Here is a 19,095-nt window from a genome sequence, read left to right as displayed (position 1 = left end):
ATATATTCGTTTGACTGCCCGTGTACCGACTTGTGCTCGATTCCTGGATTCTGACCCACCACTGCCTGACCTGAACTATGCTTGACCTCTATATTGAACATATGCTGCCTGCGCTGACCATGGACTGTTTACCTATTACACGTACTCTGCCAGCCCTGACCTTGCTCAGTCTCTATGATTCTGCCTGATTCAAGCAGTCAGCTATCAACCATACAGAGAATACTCCATGAGAAAGCAGCCTACTGGTTCCCCTGCAGCAAAGTCCAGATCCCTGTATACGGGTTAAAGGGTGAATACCACGGTACTGCCAGGATAAAACCATTAGGATTGGCACCAAAGTCAAATCTGTTGGTTGACAGAGTGGTTCCACACCCACTGCCGTAACACCCATATTAAAATTCAAAATGGGACCACCTTTTGGTAATTGTCACATGTGGTTTTGGTGCTTGGTCTCCCACTGTCCTAGACTTTATACAGTAAAGTGGTCTGGCCAATGGGTTTGTGTCTGCCCTCGTTGTTCTTGAGATGGGGAGTATTGAACAGAAGAAGAGGGAAGGTAGTTAAGCTGGCCTCCCTTCTCTCTTCAGCCCATAGCATCTTTATGGAACATGCAAATATGCTTATAATAAAAATATTATGTCTGGACATATGGGTCAATAATCAGCCTTACTGTAAATGAGCTATGCTTCCTTATGATATGTAGTATGTTGGTAATCTTCCTGTCATTACATTTATTGCAGTGCAAAATGTCTATTGGATCAAAAACCCAGTGTAAGGCCTCTTTCACACTACCGTTTTTTTTTTGCGTTTTGCGGTCCGTTTTTTGCGTTCCGTATACGGTCCGTATACGGAACCATTCATTTCAATGGTTCCGCAAAAAAAACGGAATGTGTTCCGTATGCATTCCGTTTCCGTATTTCCGTTTTTCCGTTCCGTTGAAAGATAGAACATGTCCTATATTTGGCCGCAAATCACGTTCCGTGGCTCCATTAAAGTCAATGGGTCCGCAAAAAAAACGGAACACATACGGAAATGCATGTAATTACTGTATACTGTATATTCCATACGGAAAAACGGAACAGAAAAACGGAACCGAAATGGAAACACAACGGAAACAAAAAAACGGAAAAACGGATCCGTGAAAAACGGAACGCAAAACACTGAAATGGACATACTGTAGTGTGAAAGAGGCCTAAGGGTAAGTTCATATGTGGCAGATACACTGCAAATTTTCTGCGACTGAATTGTGGGAGAAAAATCCACAGCATATTACTGAACCAGAAAAGTGGATAGGATTATACTAAATCTTCTCCACATGCTGTGGAAAAATGGTACTGAAAATTGACCTGTGGTGTGGATTTTAAATATGTGGCATCAATAGATGCTGCAATTTCATAATTTGCAAAGCATAAGTTGAAATCAAAGGCAAAACACAATCCGCATATAACAATATGGATTTGTTGTGGACTTTGCTGCTGTATCGTAGGGGAATGTCTGCCCCACGTGGTGGTACCATAAATTTACAAAGAGAACATTTCATCTATCGCGACCTAATAAACAGCATTTAAGATGAATTATGAACATTCCAATAAGGGCTCATGCACATGAACGTTTTCTTTTCTCTGTTCCGTTTTTTTTGCGGACCGTATGCGGAACCATTCATTTCGATGGGGCTGCAAAAACCCCCAGAAATTACTTTGTGTGCATTCCATTTGGCTAGTCCGCCAAAAAATATAACATGTCCTATTATTGTCCGCATTACAGATAAGGATAGGGCTGTTCTATTAGGGGCCAGCTGTTCGGTTCTGCAAAATGCGGTATGCACATGGCCGGTATCCATGTTTTGCGGATCCACAAATTGTGGACTGCAAAACACCCAATGGTCGTGTACATGAGCCCTTAGGATGATATCGTGCACCACATGATTGGCTCCTAGCACTACACATTTTTGTGTACATGGACTTTGAAGAGAAGAGTGTGAATCACCATGGTAAAAGATCATGTGACGTACCATGTGATGACCGGAGTGACGTCATCCCAGGTCCTTGAACTATAGTTAATGCTCACCACAGGTCCTATACAGTAAAAGAGACAAACGGAGATGCCGGCTACGCGAGCAAATGGATTAAGGTGAGTTAAATTATTTTTTTTAACCCCTCCAGTGCTGTTTTACTATGCATTCTGTATTCAGAATGCTATTATTTTCCCTTATAACCATGTTATAAGGGAAAATAATAATGATCGGGGCTCCATCCCGATCGTCTCCTAGCAACCGTGCGTGAAAATCGCACCGCATCCGCACTTGCTTGCGGATGCTTGCGATTTTCACGCAACCCCATTCACTTCTATGGGGCCTGCGTTGCGTGAAAAACGCAGAATATAGAACATGCTGCGATTTTCACGCAACGCATAAGTGATGCGTGAAAATCACCGCTCATCTGAACAGCCCCATAGAAATGAATGGGTCCGGATTCAGTGCGGGTGCAATGCGTTAACCTCCCGCATTGCACCCGCTCGGAAAACTCGCCCGTGTGAAAGGGGCCTTAAAGATGGTCTAAGATACCGTATGTAGGCAACTCAATGATTTACTGAATGTCAGATATTAAGGCTCCATTCAGACGGCAGGTGATGTTCCCTACTTTTCGAGTCTTCATGGACTAGAATCTAGTCACTAGATTAAAACTGCACACAGACCCCCTTGCAATCAATGGGTTAATTTACAGCTCTTGTCTTTTTACGTGGACCCACCCAAAAAAATCTTCAGGGAACGTCCTATTCTCATCCGAGTCTTAGATCATAAGCCAGAGTGTAATTTATCAACCAGGTTTCACGGATGATATCACATACAGCTGTCTGAATACAGAAAAAAATGACACATATATGATTTGCAGTTCATTATCAGAATTTAGAATTTTTGGGATTTAGATACTATACATATATTTGTGAGCGGGCTTTTGGATCTTGTCACTTCTGACAGCCAAAAAACAGAAAGTGCTCAAAAGGGCAGCATGGTGGCTCAGTGGTTAGCACTGTTGCCTTGCAGCGCTGGGGTCTTAAAGGATAACTGTCATTTATTTTTTTTTTGGAGTATTGGATTGTGGTGATTAATATCTCCTTGGTGGCCCTATTTCAACTTTTCACTGTGTGTTCAATTACCCCTTAATTCAACAGTTTAGTTCCCTCTACTGCCTACTTTTACCTCTGCTTAAAATCAGGTTGCTATGCAGGTCTGTCCTCTGTGTTGAAGGACGGAGGACGCAGAAGCAGGCTGCGTGCAAGGTCAGATTACAGACAGCCAGGGACTGTAAATAAGTGATTAAAGCCAGGTCCTCCCCAGCAGCTGATAACAGTGCCTGGGCTGTGTGCACTTCTCCCTGTCCCTGCGCTTGGCAGACGCTCCCTCACTCAGCAGAGCTGGAGAATGCAGAGTTGGTGCAGCGCAGACCAGGGAAGGGAGATCTGCCGTCTGCTCAGTGTATAAATGAAAACAACATGTGGTAAGAGGACCCCTCTGTGCTGCAGGAGATTAACCCTTTAGGGGGGAGGGCTCTGGTTACTGACACTTTTGGGGGGCTATTGTTACTGGTTAGTGAGGGCAGGCGGGATTAGCCTCAGGGTGAGGGCAGTGGCGGCCATCTTAACTGAATAGTGAAATTGCAGTTTTATGCAGACTGGTTTCTAAGGGCTGAATCTTATTAAATATGGGGTAAGTCAGTCTAATAGTAACTGATTCTGGAATATCATGTTATTAGTAACTACATATATGAAAATTGAAATTAGGGTCTAAATGTGACAGTTATCCTTTAAGTTCAAAAGACAACATCTACATGGAGTTTGTATGTCTTCCCGGTGTTTGCATGGGTTTCCTCTGATTACTCTGGTTTCTTCCCACACTCCATAGACATACGGAATTTAGATTGTGAGCTCCAGTGGGGACAGTGAGTGATGATAATGTATGTAAAGCGCCATGGAATATGTCAGCGCTATATAAGTGACTAAAATGAAATAAAACCCTTCTCTAACAGACAGAATAGCTAATCTGGTATCAGTTTCAATTACAATACATGATCGCTGTGTAGATAATCCATGTAGTCATCGTTGATTTAAAGGGAGTCTGTCACCTACATGACATCTTTTAAACTAATAATATAGCTTTGTAGGGGGCAAATACATAACACTGATGGCACCTTGGTTTAGTTTTTGAGAGACTCCAAGGCCTCTTTCACACGGGCGAGTTTTCCACGCTGGTGCAATGCGTGAGGTAAACGCATTGCACCCGCACTGAATCCGGACCTATTCATTTCTATGGGGCTGTGCACATGAGCGGTGATTTTCATGCATCACTTGTGCGTTGCGAGAAAAAGGCAGCATGCTCTATATTGTGCGTTTTTTCACGCAACGCAGGCCCCATAGAAGTGAATGGGGCTGCGTTAAAATCGCAAGCATCCGCAAGCAACTGCGGATGCGGTGCGATTTTCACGCATGGTAGCTAGGTGACGATCGGGATGGGGACCCGATCATTAGAATTTTCCCTTATAACATGGTTATAAGGGAAAATAGCATTCTTAATACAGAATGCTAAGTAAATAAGGGATGGAGGGGTTAAAAAAATATATAATATTAAACTCACCTCATCCACTTGTTCGCGTAGCCCGGCTCGTCTTCTTTCTTCTTCTTTGATGACCTGGGAGGAAAAAGACCTTTGGTGATGTCACTGCGCTCATCACATGGTCCATCACACGATCCATCACCATGGTGATGGATCATGTGATGGATCAGGTGATGAGTGCAGTGACGTCACCAAAGGTTCTTTTCTCCCAGGTCCTCAAAGAAGAAGAAAGAAGAAGACGAGCCGGGCTGCGCGAACAAGTGGATGAGGTGAGTTTAAGTTATTTTATTTTAACCCCTCCATCCCTAATTTACTAAGCATTCTGTATTAAGAATGCTATTATTTTCCCTTACAACCATGTTATAAGGGAAAATAATACAATTTACACAACATCAATCCCAAACCCGAACTTCTGTGAAGAAGTTCGGGTTCGGGTCTGGGTACCAAAGATGCCGATTTTTCTCACGCGCGTGCAAAACGCATTAAAATGCTTTGCACTCGTGTGGAAAAATCGCACATTTTCCCGCGACGCACTCGCATCCTATCCGGCCCTCACACGCGAGGCCCGTGTGAAAGAGGCCTAAAGCACCAAAAACAAAATGTTAAATATATGCAAATTAGCTGTTGCAAGTGCCCAGGGGCGATGAGTGTGCTGCAAGTGCCCAGTGCTTCGGCCTTACTTGCGTCTGACTCCTCCCTCCTGTATCATCCAGCCAGCCCTGTATCCTTGTGGCGTCATTCTTATCTCCCTTCGTAATCCAGTGCCTGCATGCATAGACATAGTGATTTGCAGTGCACATGCGCCAGTTAAGTAACCAGTAAATGGTGCATGTACTGCGCGTGCCCGGTGGTGACAAGTGCAGGCACTGGATTATAAATGGAGATAAGAATTATGCCACAAGGATACAGGGCTGGCTGGACGATACAGAGAGGAGGGTCAGGTGCAAATAAGGTGGGGAGAATTGGGCACTTGCAGCACACTCACCACCCCTGGGCACTTGCAATATCTAACTTGCACATTTTTAAAACTTAATTTTTGGTGCTTTGGAATCTCTCAAAAACTAAACCAAAGTACCATCAGTGTTAGGTATCTGCTTCCCACAGAGCTCTATTATCAGTTTAAAACATCTTATGTAGGTGACAATCTCCCTTTAAACTGTAGGAGATACTTTTACAAATGTGTCCTCTCACCTGATGATGACATCATTGGTGACATCACAGGATAGGAACTAACGGCAAAGGTTGCATTACCTTTCTTTTCTCCAGTAAAAGGCACAACGTCCTCCCTGTCTTGGTGCTCCATGGCTTCTTTCTGCAAATACGCCAGAAGATGCTCTCTGTCAAATGCTCCAGATGATTCCTTTGTTGTCTGATCTTTCTGTCGGAGCCCAGCTGGTAATAAGGCATTCTGAAAATCAACAGACGGTATTAAATTGTGCAAAAAAGGATGTTACCATCGCAGAGCGGTAGATAAATCTCAGCTCACTAACTGAATGATCATAAATAAATTGCTTAAAGGGGTTTTCTGGGACTTCCTAACACCTTCACACTCATCTGTGTGAACCTGTAAAAAAAGAAGACTTTTTAATGTAATTGCCATTATAAAGCAATGTGGACCCGCTGCTTTCAGGTCATGTGACTTGTGTTATGGACAGTGTGTGTGGAACCACTGCGTCAATCGACAGGTCTGACTTTGGGCAAAATGTAAAAGGAATCTGTAACCAGTTTTCTGGTGTCCTAACTAAGGGCAACATAAGCAAGTGGCAGATCCCCTTGGCAATGCTGGGTCACTTTCTTTAATTGAATCAGAGACACCAGTGCAAAGCACCAAGGGATCAGGCAAAACCATATTCAGGGTCAGGGCAGGCGGATTACCTGTAAATCTGAGAAACAGTCCAAGATCAGGGCAGGCAGCAAAGGGTGAATACAGTGATCAGACACTGGTCAGATCAGGCAGCAGAGAATCAGAGTGAAGAATCGGGAAAAGGTCAGTACATAGGCAGACAAACAGAACACCTTTTTAAGGACTAGCAAGCTAGAAGCGGCCAGGCGTACTGCTGGAGGGAAGAGGAGGGCCAGCAGGTCTGAACCACTAAAAACCATAGGCAGCTGCAGCAGCATTGTAATTGATGCTTGATATCAGTTACATAGCCAAGTGGCAAGTATGTGGACCCTGCATAGGACTATTATATAGGCACTACTATAATGCATATTATTAGAGTGCTGCATATACTATTATATGTGAACTAACTAGCTGAACTAACCCTTTCACTGCCATTTAAGGGCTTAAAAGGGTTGGCCTATCTTGGACATTGGAGGCATATTGCTATCCTTAGAACAGAGCACCCAAAGCTTGCTCGGCTATTTTCAGAATTCCCATTGAAATTAATAGGAGGCAAGCACGGCCACTGCTCCATTCACTTCTATGGGGCTGATGGAAATAACCAAACCAGCACTCAGCTATTTTTGGAAGTCCCATAGAAGTCACTTTGCGGACTCCGTTCTAAGGATAGGTGCAGGTCCCAGAGGTGGGACCCGCATCTATCAGACATTGGGGGCATATCTTAGCGATATGGCCCCAATGTCCAAGATGGGCCAACCCCTTGATGCCCTTAGCATCACTGAGGCATATTATTACTGCAGTACATGCTAATGGCATAGCTGCTACATTGCAGGGCAGGAAGAGATGCAGTGATGTGTGCCATTTCCACAATGTACTTTTAGAAAATACAGGTTGGGCCATGAAAAACAAAACTCTGGTTCCCTTGTGTGGTTTGTACAGGATACTAGATAATGGAAGAATTAAGTAATTACCCGTTATCGGAGATGTTGGGAGTGCTTTCCACCAACAGCTATGTAAAGGTGTGCCCATCTTATCAGGTTCTGGAACACTACACGTTCCATATTCCGGACATGAATTTTAACTTTCTGCTTCAGTTTGGGCACTGTCTGGGAATTAGTTTCCTAAACCCTACCCTTCAGATAACACCACAGATAAAGGTCACACCTTTAGATCTGGTGACTGTGGAGGACACAACTCTTTGCTCACTATATGTTCTTCTGTGAATGCTGCATGAACTCAGCACAGGAAGATGTCCACGTACATGGTTGTGTTCACATTGTCATCAAAGAATTGGTGCAGCTCGTGTGAATTTTGTTAGGTGAATTAACACACTGGGGGAGATTTATCCGACTGGTGTAAATTAGAACTGGCTCAGTTGCCCATAGCAACCAATCAGATTCCACCTTTCATTTTTCAGAGCTACTTTGGAAAATGAAAGGTGGAATCTGATTGGTTGCTATGGGCAACTAAGCCAGTTCTATTTTACACCAGTTTTGCTAAATCTCCCCCACAGAGACCATGACAAAGGGGGGAGATTTATTAAGACCAGGGTATGCTGCGCCAGTCTTGATGTCCCCTGTGCTGCAGGAGGATGCTCTTAGTTTATGCCGAAGTGCAGGTGCAGTCCATGCACCTAAACCAAAATGTACGTCAGCTCAGCCTCAGAGCTAGTAGATTTCAGTCTTCATTTATGGTAATTTCAGCACATGCCGACATGTTCTGCTCACGTGTCCCTGCTGGGATCATTTTCTCATAATCTCCTGGATCTCTTCAACAATGCCAGGTGCCTGAACACATGGTTTTCTATTTTTTCCAGCATCAGCACTAGATCAAGTGCTAGGCCTAGTTCACACAGTCAGGCCTAGTTCACACTTCAGTGTTCAATCAGTGATTTCCATCAGTGATTGGCCTCATGTACACAACCGTTGTGTGTTTTCTGCGGTCCGCAAATCGCGGATCCGCAAAACACGGATGGCGTCCATGTGCGTTCTGCCATTAATATAACTGCCTATTCTTGTCCGTAAAACGCAGACAAGAATAGGACAGGTTATATTTTTTGGCGGACCACGGAACGGAGCAACGGATGCGGACAGCACACAGAGTGCTGTCCGCATCTTTTGCGGCCCCATTGAAGTAAATCTGTCCGCATCCGAGCCGCCAAAACTGCGGCTCGGATGCGGACCAAAACAACGGCCGTGTGCATGAGGCCATTGTGAGCCAAAACCAGGAACGGGTCAAAAACACAGAAAAGGAGCAAATCTTTCTATTGTACCTTATATCTGAGTAGACTTCACTCCTGGTATTGGCTCACAATGGCCTCATGCACACGACCGTTGTGTGTTTTGCGGTCCGCAAATTGCGGATCCGCAAAACACGGATGGCGTTCGTGTGCATTCCGCAATTTGCGGAACAGCACGGACAGCCATTGTTATAACTGCCTATTCTTGTCCGCAAAATGACAGGTTATATTTTTTTGGCGGACCACGGAACGGAGCAACGGATGTGGCAAGCACACGGAGTGCTGTCCGCATCTTTTGTGGCCCCATTGAAGTGAATGGGTCCGCATCCAATCTGCAAAAACTGCAGAGAGGATGCGGACCAAAACAACGGACTGTGTGAACGCAGCCTAACACTACTTCTGCATCAAACCATATATACTGCTTTTTGCCCACCAATCTTGATTTTGAGATAAGTTGTCCAGGAAAAAAAGTGCTAGTGCTCTCCGCAAGGTGGACCAACGGACTGGCAGGGAAGGATATGATGAGCCACATTCACATCTTAAGCTCCTCTGGTAAGATGAAAGCTGAGGTTTGATTAATAACTACGGGCAACAAAAACTGTTTTTGATGAATGAGGCCCGATCACTATCCTGTACAAACCACACAAGGGAAATCAGTTCCTATTTTAGAAGTCAGGTTTCATTTATATACAGTATCAAAAGTGAGTACACCCCAAACATTTTTGTGAATATTTTATTATATCTTTTCATGGGACAACACTGACGATATGACACCTTGATACAATGTAAAGTAGTCAGTGTACAGCTTGTATAACAGTGTAAATTTGGTGTGCCCTCAAAATAACTCAACACACACCTATTAATGTATAAACCGCTGGCAACAGAAGTGAGTACACCCCTAATTGAAAATAACCAAATTGTGCCCAATTAGCCATTTTCCCTCCCCGATGCCATGTGACTCTTTAGTGTTACGAGGTCTCAGGTGTGAATAAGTGTGTTAAATGTGGTGTTATCGCTCTCACACTCTCATACTGGTCACTGGATGTTCAACATGGCACCTCATGGCAAAGAACTCTCTGAGGATCTGAAAGAAAGAACTGTTCCTCTACATAACGATGGCCCAGGCTATAAGAAGAATCGTAATACCCTGAAACTGAGCTGCAGCACGGTGGCCAAGACCATACAGCGGTTTAACAAGACAGGTTTTACTCAGAACAGGACTCACAATGGTCGACCAAAGAAGTTGAGTGCACGTGCTCAGCGTCATATCCAGAGGTTGTCTTTTTAAAATAGACATATGAGTGCTGCCAGCATTGCTGCAGAGATTAAAGGGGTGAGGGGGTCATCCTGTCAGTGCTCAGACCATACTTCACACGCTGCATCAAATTGGTCTGCACGGCTGCCGTCCCAAAAGGAAGTGTAACACCCTAGAGTGGTGTTACCACTTCTGCATCTTGCTACTATCTTTCATGGTCTAACCTGAATGTCACCTATATATTTATATCCAGGTCCCTCAACACTGTGCATTTATAATAATGTTATGTACCAGTTCATGTAATGTGCCTGGTTCACCAGCAGGTGGCAGCAAACACAGCAGAGCTATAGTTAGAATGGAGCTCACCATTCCATTCTCCTACCCTTTGGTCAGAAGTGGGCCAGTCCTGCTTGCTAGCAGGAGGTGGGTCAGTTCTGGTTTGTGCTGGTTGAGACTCCATGTTGGAGCTTCCAGGATTCTTTCTTGGCTGAAGATAAGTCTGGCTAAAAAGTGAAGTGCAGCGTAAAGAAGAAGCCAAGTTACCAAGTCAGCTTGTCGGTACAGCAGAGAGAAAGAGATAAAGCAGAATTGAGCTTGCCTGCCAGTTAATGCTAAAGCCTGCTGGAACTAAGACAAAGCCTGAAAACTGTTTGAAGAAACGTTTATTCAAAGTAAAGCTGCCATTGAACTTCATCTCAAGGTCTGGACTCAAGTTATTCTTTCATATCCCTCAATTATTCCCCCAATTTACTGCTTCTGAGCCAAAGCCTGGGGTCAAGCCGTATCCAGGTAGGAGCACCGTGACACATAAAGAAACAGATAAGCCACACTATACCACTCGGCATTCCTACACCTGGGTCACGTTTTAGAGAGTGCCCCAGGGGGAAGGTGCCTGTTGCAGAAGACTCTTCTAAAGATGAAGCACAAAAAATCCCACAAATAGTTTGCTGAAGACAAGCAGACTAAGGACATGGATTACTGGAAGCATGTCCTGTGGTCTGAGGAGACCAAGATAAACTTATTTGGTTCAGATGGTGTCAAGCATGGTGGTGGGAGTGTCATGGTTTCGGGCTGCTGGCATGTTCTGTTCAATCCTCAGTTAATGTGAATGTTTTTTTTACTTGAACCAGAGTGTCACTTTAACCGCGCTGAACACTCCACACGTTTATTCCACTATGAAAAGAAGTCTCTGGTAATTAAGGGGTTATTGATTTAGGTTTTCCTTTAAGCAGCACTATTTGGATCTGGAATCAGGCACATAATGATATCACTTGCTATTTCTGGTTGCCGAGTATTATGAGAAAACTGAAGTTACTCATTTACCTGACGGAATGGAAATTTCTGCAAATTTTCCTTCCCTAAAAGCAACACATGTTTGATTTCAGGAGGAGTCATTGTTCCCAGCTAAGGGGACTCTGCAGTCAGTAAGGAGTTTTTCAGTGTTGTTCTTGGCTTCTGTGGGAAGAGCAGCTGCCAGCATGCGGGAGACGTGTAGACATCATCCAAGAGAAAGTACAGCGGAAGGCGTGCAATTACAAGTAACGTGACTGGTATTAATTAATTCAAAGCCGCCCTGCGTCATGTGTGATGGGGCGGCCAGAATGATTTTCAAGTGACTTGTCTAGATTTAGTACCTAACAACAACATGCAGACATTTTCCTTAATCATAGGCATACAGTATGTTTCCTGCATCGCTGCAGTCCTGTGATACGGATTTACACAAGTGAAAAAGCACACCACTGGACCTACAATAATGCGTTTCCACGTGTATAATATTGACAAGGCGGTAAACTTGCAGATAAATCTGCGATTTACTATATATTCCATTTCACTCAGTTTATTGTCCATTTCTCTCCTTACCTTATCTGTGTCAATTTTAACCTACTGATTAGTGCCTTTAAGAACTTTGATCTCTTAATTAAAGTGCCCCTTCAGGCTCCCCCTTAAAAGGCGTCATGCACATGAGAGTATTTTATTTTGCGTCCGATCCCCGTTTTTGGTGGATTGGATGCTGACCCATTCATTTCAATGACATTGCAAAAAAATGTGGACAGCACACATATGTCCGCATGTCCATTCCACAAAAAAATACAACATGTCCTATAATTTTCTGTTTTGTAGACAAGAAAAGGCATTTTAAAAATAAAGCCTATGGCAATTGCAGACAGTATCCGTGTTTTGAGGATCTGCAAAATACATACGGTGGTGTGCATGAGGTCTAAGGCTCATTTCTCTCAGTATATGGCCTTTTGCACACAAAGTCTTTTTTTTTTTTCGTTTACGTTCCGTTTTTTGGCGTTCGGTATACAGAACCATTCATTTCAACGGATCTGCAAAAAAAATGTAAGGTACTCCATATGCCTTCCGTTTCTGTATTTCTGTTTTTCCGTTCATTCAAAGATAGAACATTTCCGTTTTTCCGTTCCGTTCAAAGATAGAACATGTCCTATTATTCAAACAATAAATGTATTAGTCCAGCTCACCCAATTCTTCTGTGCAATGATGGAGCCAAGGCCAGCTGTTCACATAGTAGGCATAACAATAAAAAGTTCCAGCACAGAATAGATCATACGTTACTGCATCTTTATTCCAGTATTCACATGACAGGTAAAACACCTGGTTAGGTATACTAAACATAAAGCTCAATCCAGAACATCTCCGATCAAAATCCCGGGATAATTGAACTGATTCCATGTTGATTGTTTCGAGGAGGACTAAAACTTTGGCCAATTCTTTATCTCCATCATTATTCAGACGTATTACGATTAAAAATGAAAATACTTGGTTGGGATTTAAGGGTTTCACCAAATGCGGAGGTCATCCCTGCAAGACTTGCAAATATGCAGAAGAATTGGTCGAGCTGGACTAATACATTTATTGTTTGGACTGTAGACAGAAGGTGGTCCGTGTCTCCCCTTGCTTGTGTTATATTTATATACATATATATATATATATATATATATATATATATATATAATTTGTGAACTAAACCACATATAAACGTTGAAATTGGGAGCTTACTTCCCTCCCCCCCTCCTATTGAACACCTGACGCATAATGCCCTTTGCGGCTTCCTCAGATCGCAGACTGAAGGGGGATCGTGTTTTTTCTATCCAAGACCAACACACCTGTGATGAGTTTGAATTGCAACAAAAAATGCATGAACTAGAGAAATTATTGATATAAGAAACGAGACTCTGGTGGGACCATACAACATTAATCAAATATGTTGAGAAATGAATGACCCCCCGAGGTTTTAGGATTAAAAAAATCAAGACTACTATTTTTTCTGATTCCTTTGTGGAGCGATGGAATGGTGTTTTGTCGGAATGCTCGCTACAATTAATGTTATTGATTATAGAGCAAGAAAATGATAAACTTACACTTATTCAGTCATATATACAAAAGAATAAAGAATTCCTAAAGAAATATGAAAATATGCATGGAAGAAAAAATGATGGCCACAATACAGGAAATGGAAGATGGTATAATGAACGTGAAACAAAATAAATTCCAGAGGGACTTATTTGATTACTATAACAATCAGGTTTATAAATGGGGTAGACGGGAGAAGGCACATCGGACCCCCAAATCAACTCTACAGAAGATCATATGGAAAAACATCCAAATCTAATGTGTCATGTAAGGTGAGTTTCACCTCCTTCGTGTAAAGAAGGTTCACTTATCAGAAGCGACTCTCAAAACTGTCGTACTATAAAAAGCAAAAGAATAGACCTAGATATGGGGATCCTCCAAAAAACGATCGAGAAGAGGAGGAAGAAAACACCAGAAGAAAACCCCCACAAACAGACATCAGAAGAAATAAATAGTTATGATGATACAGTCAAACCTCTGGACTTCATGAATTTGACAAAAAAATGACCTGACCAATGATGAAATTGAGGTGTTATCCTTGGGGTTAAATTTCGCCCCAACCAGAGACTTTGATTTTTTTCAACACCATCCTTGATATTAACAGGTTTATAAGGAACATGACCTTGAAAAGACATTTTTTTTTATATAGAAACGGAGACAAACAATCCAATGTCAAATACACCCTCAGGAATAAATGAATTTTCCAACCTTTCCTTCCAGGAACAAGTTTCTTTAGTCTGTCTCATTGATCTACAAAGGGAAAATGAGAACGGTGAGGGGGTCAGGTCATGTACAGGAGTTCAAGGTCGCTAACCCCCATTATTATGCCGTCAACTCACGTACCCACAGTATGGACATTTTTCAAGAAACAGTTGAGAAGGAACTTAGAGATATTTATAAGAATAACAAAAAAAAGTTCCAGTACACACAAACATCATAACCTTACTGGGAAGCAATGGAATGCCCTCAAACAACTGGAGGACCGAACGGACATTGTCATTAAAATGGCTAATAAGGGGGGGTCGGTGGTTATTCTGAACAAGGAGGTTTATTATCAACAGATGTTGGATGTATTGTCGGACGCCTCCACATATAGGGAATTAGATACCAACCCATTATCTAAATATCAAAAGGAGTAAATGTCCATTATAGACAAAGGATTAGATGCAGGTTTTTTTACCCAAAAGGTGTATGATTCCTTGTGTGTGGAGGCGCCGATAACACCAATTATCCATGCATTACCCAAAACACATAAGAGTGTAAATCCACCTCCATTGCAACCTATAGTGTTGGGTATCGGCTCCCTAACTGAAAAATTGGGGGAATGGTTGGACTCGCTATTACAACCTCTAGTCCAAAGACTGCCAGGATACATCCGGGTTACTACGGATGTATTACGGGCTATATATAATAAAAAATTGGTGTGCCAGTTTTTCATGACTGACATTGGATGTAGTCTCATTGTATCCTTCTATCCCACATGAAGTTGCTATTTGGGCCTTGGAATACCATCTCCATAAATATAGCAGAAACACACCTGAGTTTGTAGATGATATTTCTGAGGTCACATTTTTTCTCATGACCCATAATAATTTTTCTTTTGATAATACATTTTATCTACAAAGGGTGTGTCAATGGGGGCCAAGTACTCGCCTTCCCTTGCTAATATCACAATGGCATACTGGAAGGAACGTTATATCTTTTCTGTTGGGAACCCGTTCGTGGAAGCGGTGGTTTGGTATGGCAGATATATCGACGATTTGCTCATTATATGGGGCGCCGGTGTGTCTGCCATACCAGACTTCGTCGACTATGTTAATAACAATCCCTATAATCTTAAATTTACACATTTTGTGGACCCCCCATACTGTTAATTTTTTAGATCTAAAATTAACAGGCATACCTGATTGTAATATTTTCACAGAAACATTTCGCAAACCAATCTCAGGCAATACCATTTTGAAGGCTACAAGCCATCACCCTAGACATACGATTAAAGGGAACCTGTCACCGGGATTTTGTGTATTGAGCTGAGGACATGGGTTGCTAGATCGCCGCTAGCACATCCGCAATACCCAGTTCCCATAGCTCTGTGTGCTTTTATTGTGTAAAAAACCCGATTTGATACATATGCAAATTAACCTGAGAGGAGTCCTGTCCTGGAGATGAGTCAGGGACAGGACTCATCTCAGGTTAATTTGCATATGTAACAAATCGGGTTTTTTTACACAATAAAAGCACACAGAGCTATGGGGACTAGGTATTGCGGATGTACTAGCGGCCATCTAGCAACCCATGTCCTCAGCTCTATACCCAAAATCCCGGTGACAGGTTCCCTTTAAGGCCATCCCAGTAGGTGAATTTACTCGTACACGCAGAAACTGCAGTACTGACGTGGCTTTTACATGGGAATCTCAAATGGTTTGGAATCGCCTCAAAAGGAGAGGCTACCCTGATTGGATGCTCTACAGGGCTCTCAATATAGCGTCCAATAAATGCAGAAAAGATCTGCTATTTAAAACACTTAAAACACTGCCAAACCTGATATTAGTAATGACAACCGTACTAATAACAACAAAAGTCCAAATAAAAACAAAAATAAAAGTAAAAATTTAAATAAAAATATGAATAAGGACAGACCCCAAGAGGATAAAATAGACAAACCAATTCTAGTCCTCACGTACAGTCGGCAGTTTCCTGAAATCCAGTGGTTCGGAAATGCCTTCCGATACTTTATGATGATGAGGTACTGTATAATACTCAGAAAAATTCTCTACATACTAATACGTTTCCCATACCCAATTATATTAATTGTAATACACCGGGCGTAATTTACGGCATTAAATGCATCCCATGTGATTTAATGTACGTAGGGAGCACGAGTAGACAATTTAAAACGAGATTGCGTGAACACCTTAATTATATAGAAAATCCGCAGGTAACAGGCATATCTAGTGCAGCCAACCATTTTATCCACAAACACAATCATAATACTGATGGCCTACGTACCTTTGCGTTTGAGAGAGTGACGACACCAGCAATGGGAGGTAACATTAAGAAAAAAATCTTGCTACGAGAAGCCTTTTGGATTTTTACTTTGAATACCAGGTTTCCATTCAGATTGAATCAGAAAAAAGTACTGCATTTTTATTAGATGCCGAATATACCATATTGATTTAATAATACTACCGCATTTATATTTGGTATGTAACAAGGACATATTGGTGCCAACTGTTATTCTGGGCAGGAATTATTGTAAGGTCTTTTTTTGCCCTTCTTCCCCCCCCCCCCCTTTGTTTTTAATTGTATTGGTATTTAGTGTGATGGAAATGAGGACCATGTGCACACTATGCAGTTTTTTAATCAACATGGAATCAGTTCAATTATCCCGGGATTTTGATCGGAGATGTTCTGGATTGAGCTTTATGTTTAGTATACCTTAGGCCTCTTTCACACTTGCGTTGTCCGGATCCGGCGTGTACTCCACTTGCCGGAATTACACGCCGGATCCGGAAAAACGCAAGTGTACTGAAAGCATTTGAAGACGGAACCGTCTTCCAAATGCGTTCAGTGTTACTATGGCACCCAGGACGCTATTAAAGTCCTGGTTGCCATAGTAGGAGCGGGGAGCGGGGGAGCGGTATACTTACAGTCCGTGCGGCTCCCGGGGCGCTCCAGAATGACATCAGAGCGCCCCATGCGCATGGATGACGTGATCCATGTGATCACATGATCCATGCGCTTGGGGCGCCCTGACGTCACTCTGGAGCGCCCGGGGAGCCGCACGGACGGTAAGTACACTGCTCCCCCGCTCCCCGCTACACTTTACCATGGCTGCCAGGACTTTAGCGTCCCGGCAGCCATGGTAACCACTCTGAAAAAGCTAAATGTCGGCTCCGGCAATGCGCCGAAACGACGTTTAGCTTAAGGCCGGATCCGGATCAATGCCTTTCAATGGGCATTAATTCCGGATCCGGCCTTGCGGCAAGTGTTCCGGATTTTTGGCCGGAGCAAAAAGCGCAGCATGCTGCGGTATTTTCTCCGGCCAAAAAACGTTCCGTTCCGGAACTGAAGACATCCTGATGCATCCTGAACGGATTTCTCTCCATTCAGAATGCATTAGGATAATCCTGATCAGGATTCTTCCGGCATAGAGCCCCGACGACGGAACTCTATGCCGGAAGACAAGAACGCAAGTGTGAAAGAGCCCTTATTAGGCGTCCACATGTGTTCCACCATAGCTTTTTATAGTTTTTAGTTGTTTTCAGGGTTGTTGTCACGTGTATGTTGGGTGTAGTTTGCCCATTTTAGAAAGTGTGGTTTTTTGTTTGTCCCTGCCCCCCGTTGTTTCATTGGAGGCGGAGGCTCATAAGAGCCGCACATATGGGACAAACAGAATGATCATGATTAAGAACCAGGAGGTTCGAAACATGTTGTTCTGATGGGAGGTGGAGGGAGGTGAAGCTCACTACGTTTTACCTGTCATGTGAATACTGGAATAAAGATGCAGTAACGTATGATCTATTCCGTGCTGGAACTTTTTATTGTTATGTCCTATTATTGTCCGCATAACAGACAAGGATAGTACTGTTCTATCAGGGGCCAGCTGTTCCGTTCCGCAAAAAACGGAATGCACACGGACGTCATCCGTATTTTTTGCTGATCCATTTTTTGCGTACCGCAAAATACTGAAAAAGCCATATGGTCGTGTGCAAGAGGCCTAAGGCTACATTCACATGACCATATGTGTTTTAAGGTCCGCAAATTGCAGATCCGCAAAAAAAACTGATGGCGTCCGTATGGCATCCATTTTTGGTGGATCCATTGTAACAATGCCTATCCTTGTCCGCAAAACGGACAAAAATAGGACATGTTCTATTTTTTTTGCGGGGCTATGGAACAGACATACGGATGCGGATAGCACACGGTTTGCTGTCCGCATTTTTTGCGGACCCATTGAAATGAATGGTGTGATGATTTTAGAGGTGGGGTGAGAAGTTGGTGCCTAGAAGAGGACAACCAGCGTGACCAAATCCTCAAGAAGGAACCTCTATTTTTTAGTGTGAACTCTGGTCACCCACATACTGATGGTAGGGCAGTGATGGCAAACTTATGGCACAGGTGCCAGAGGCGGCACTCAGAGCCCTCTCTGTGGGCACCCACACTGTGAAAAAAGTCTATGGTGTACCAATATGCCTTAGACTTTTCCTGCCATTCATCAGTGCAGGGCGCACTATGAACAGCACAGGCAGCGCACTGAATGTAGGCAGGCTATTATAGCTAATGATAAAGTACATGGAAGATATATTAGATTGAACTATAGTATTCAGGTTAAATTGCTGTGTTGGCACTTTACGATAAATAAGTGGGTTTTGGGTTGCAGTTTGGGCACTCAGCCTGTAAAAGGTTTGACAACACTGGTAGGGGGATTCAGAAAATAACTAACAAACAAATAAAAATTAGCAGTGCAGAGAAAGAGGCCACGAGATCAAGCATGGTCAGTAAGCTATGACAAAGGTGTGAGAATGTCAGACGAAAGATGAAAAGTTGGTATGCAGAGGACAACCAGAGTGACCAAATCCTCAAGAAGGAGCCTTTATTTTTTGACTTCTCTGCGGTTTAGGCTGCATTCACACTGACAGATTTTCATGGCCATTTTGGATCAGTCTGTACGTCCATTTTCTGGCAGTGTATCTGTTTTTAATGGCTGTTTTGTATCGGTTTTTAACGGCCATTAAAAGTGGATGAATTTCATAGGCTTCTTTTAAAAATTC

The 19,095-nt window shown here is 43.0% G+C and overlaps 1 protein-coding gene and 1 long non-coding RNA gene across 2 annotated transcripts in view; one reads left to right on the top strand and one right to left on the bottom strand.

Annotated features, from left to right (window-relative positions):
* LOC120985806 (tropomodulin-2-like) overlaps nt 1-19,095 on the bottom strand; it is a 163,348-nt gene that overhangs the window by 92,526 nt on the left and 51,727 nt on the right. The window contains exon 3 of the mRNA XM_040413967.1: nt 5,861-6,017. Coding sequence (XP_040269901.1) covers nt 5,861-6,017 — 157 coding nt within the window. The remainder of the gene's footprint in view (nt 1-5,860; nt 6,018-19,095) is intronic.
* LOC120985807 overlaps nt 11,423-19,095 on the top strand; it is a 66,471-nt gene continuing 58,798 nt past the window's right edge. The window contains exon 1 of the long non-coding RNA XR_005775584.1: nt 11,423-11,484. This is a non-coding gene — a long non-coding RNA (uncharacterized LOC120985807). The remainder of the gene's footprint in view (nt 11,485-19,095) is intronic.

Source organism: Bufo bufo, chromosome 1, assembly GCF_905171765.1.
Source record: "Bufo bufo chromosome 1, aBufBuf1.1, whole genome shotgun sequence".
NCBI lineage: Eukaryota > Metazoa > Chordata > Amphibia > Anura > Bufonidae > Bufo > Bufo bufo.
Note: the sequence above shows the minus strand (reverse complement) of the source record. Positions and strands in the feature narration are given on the sequence as shown.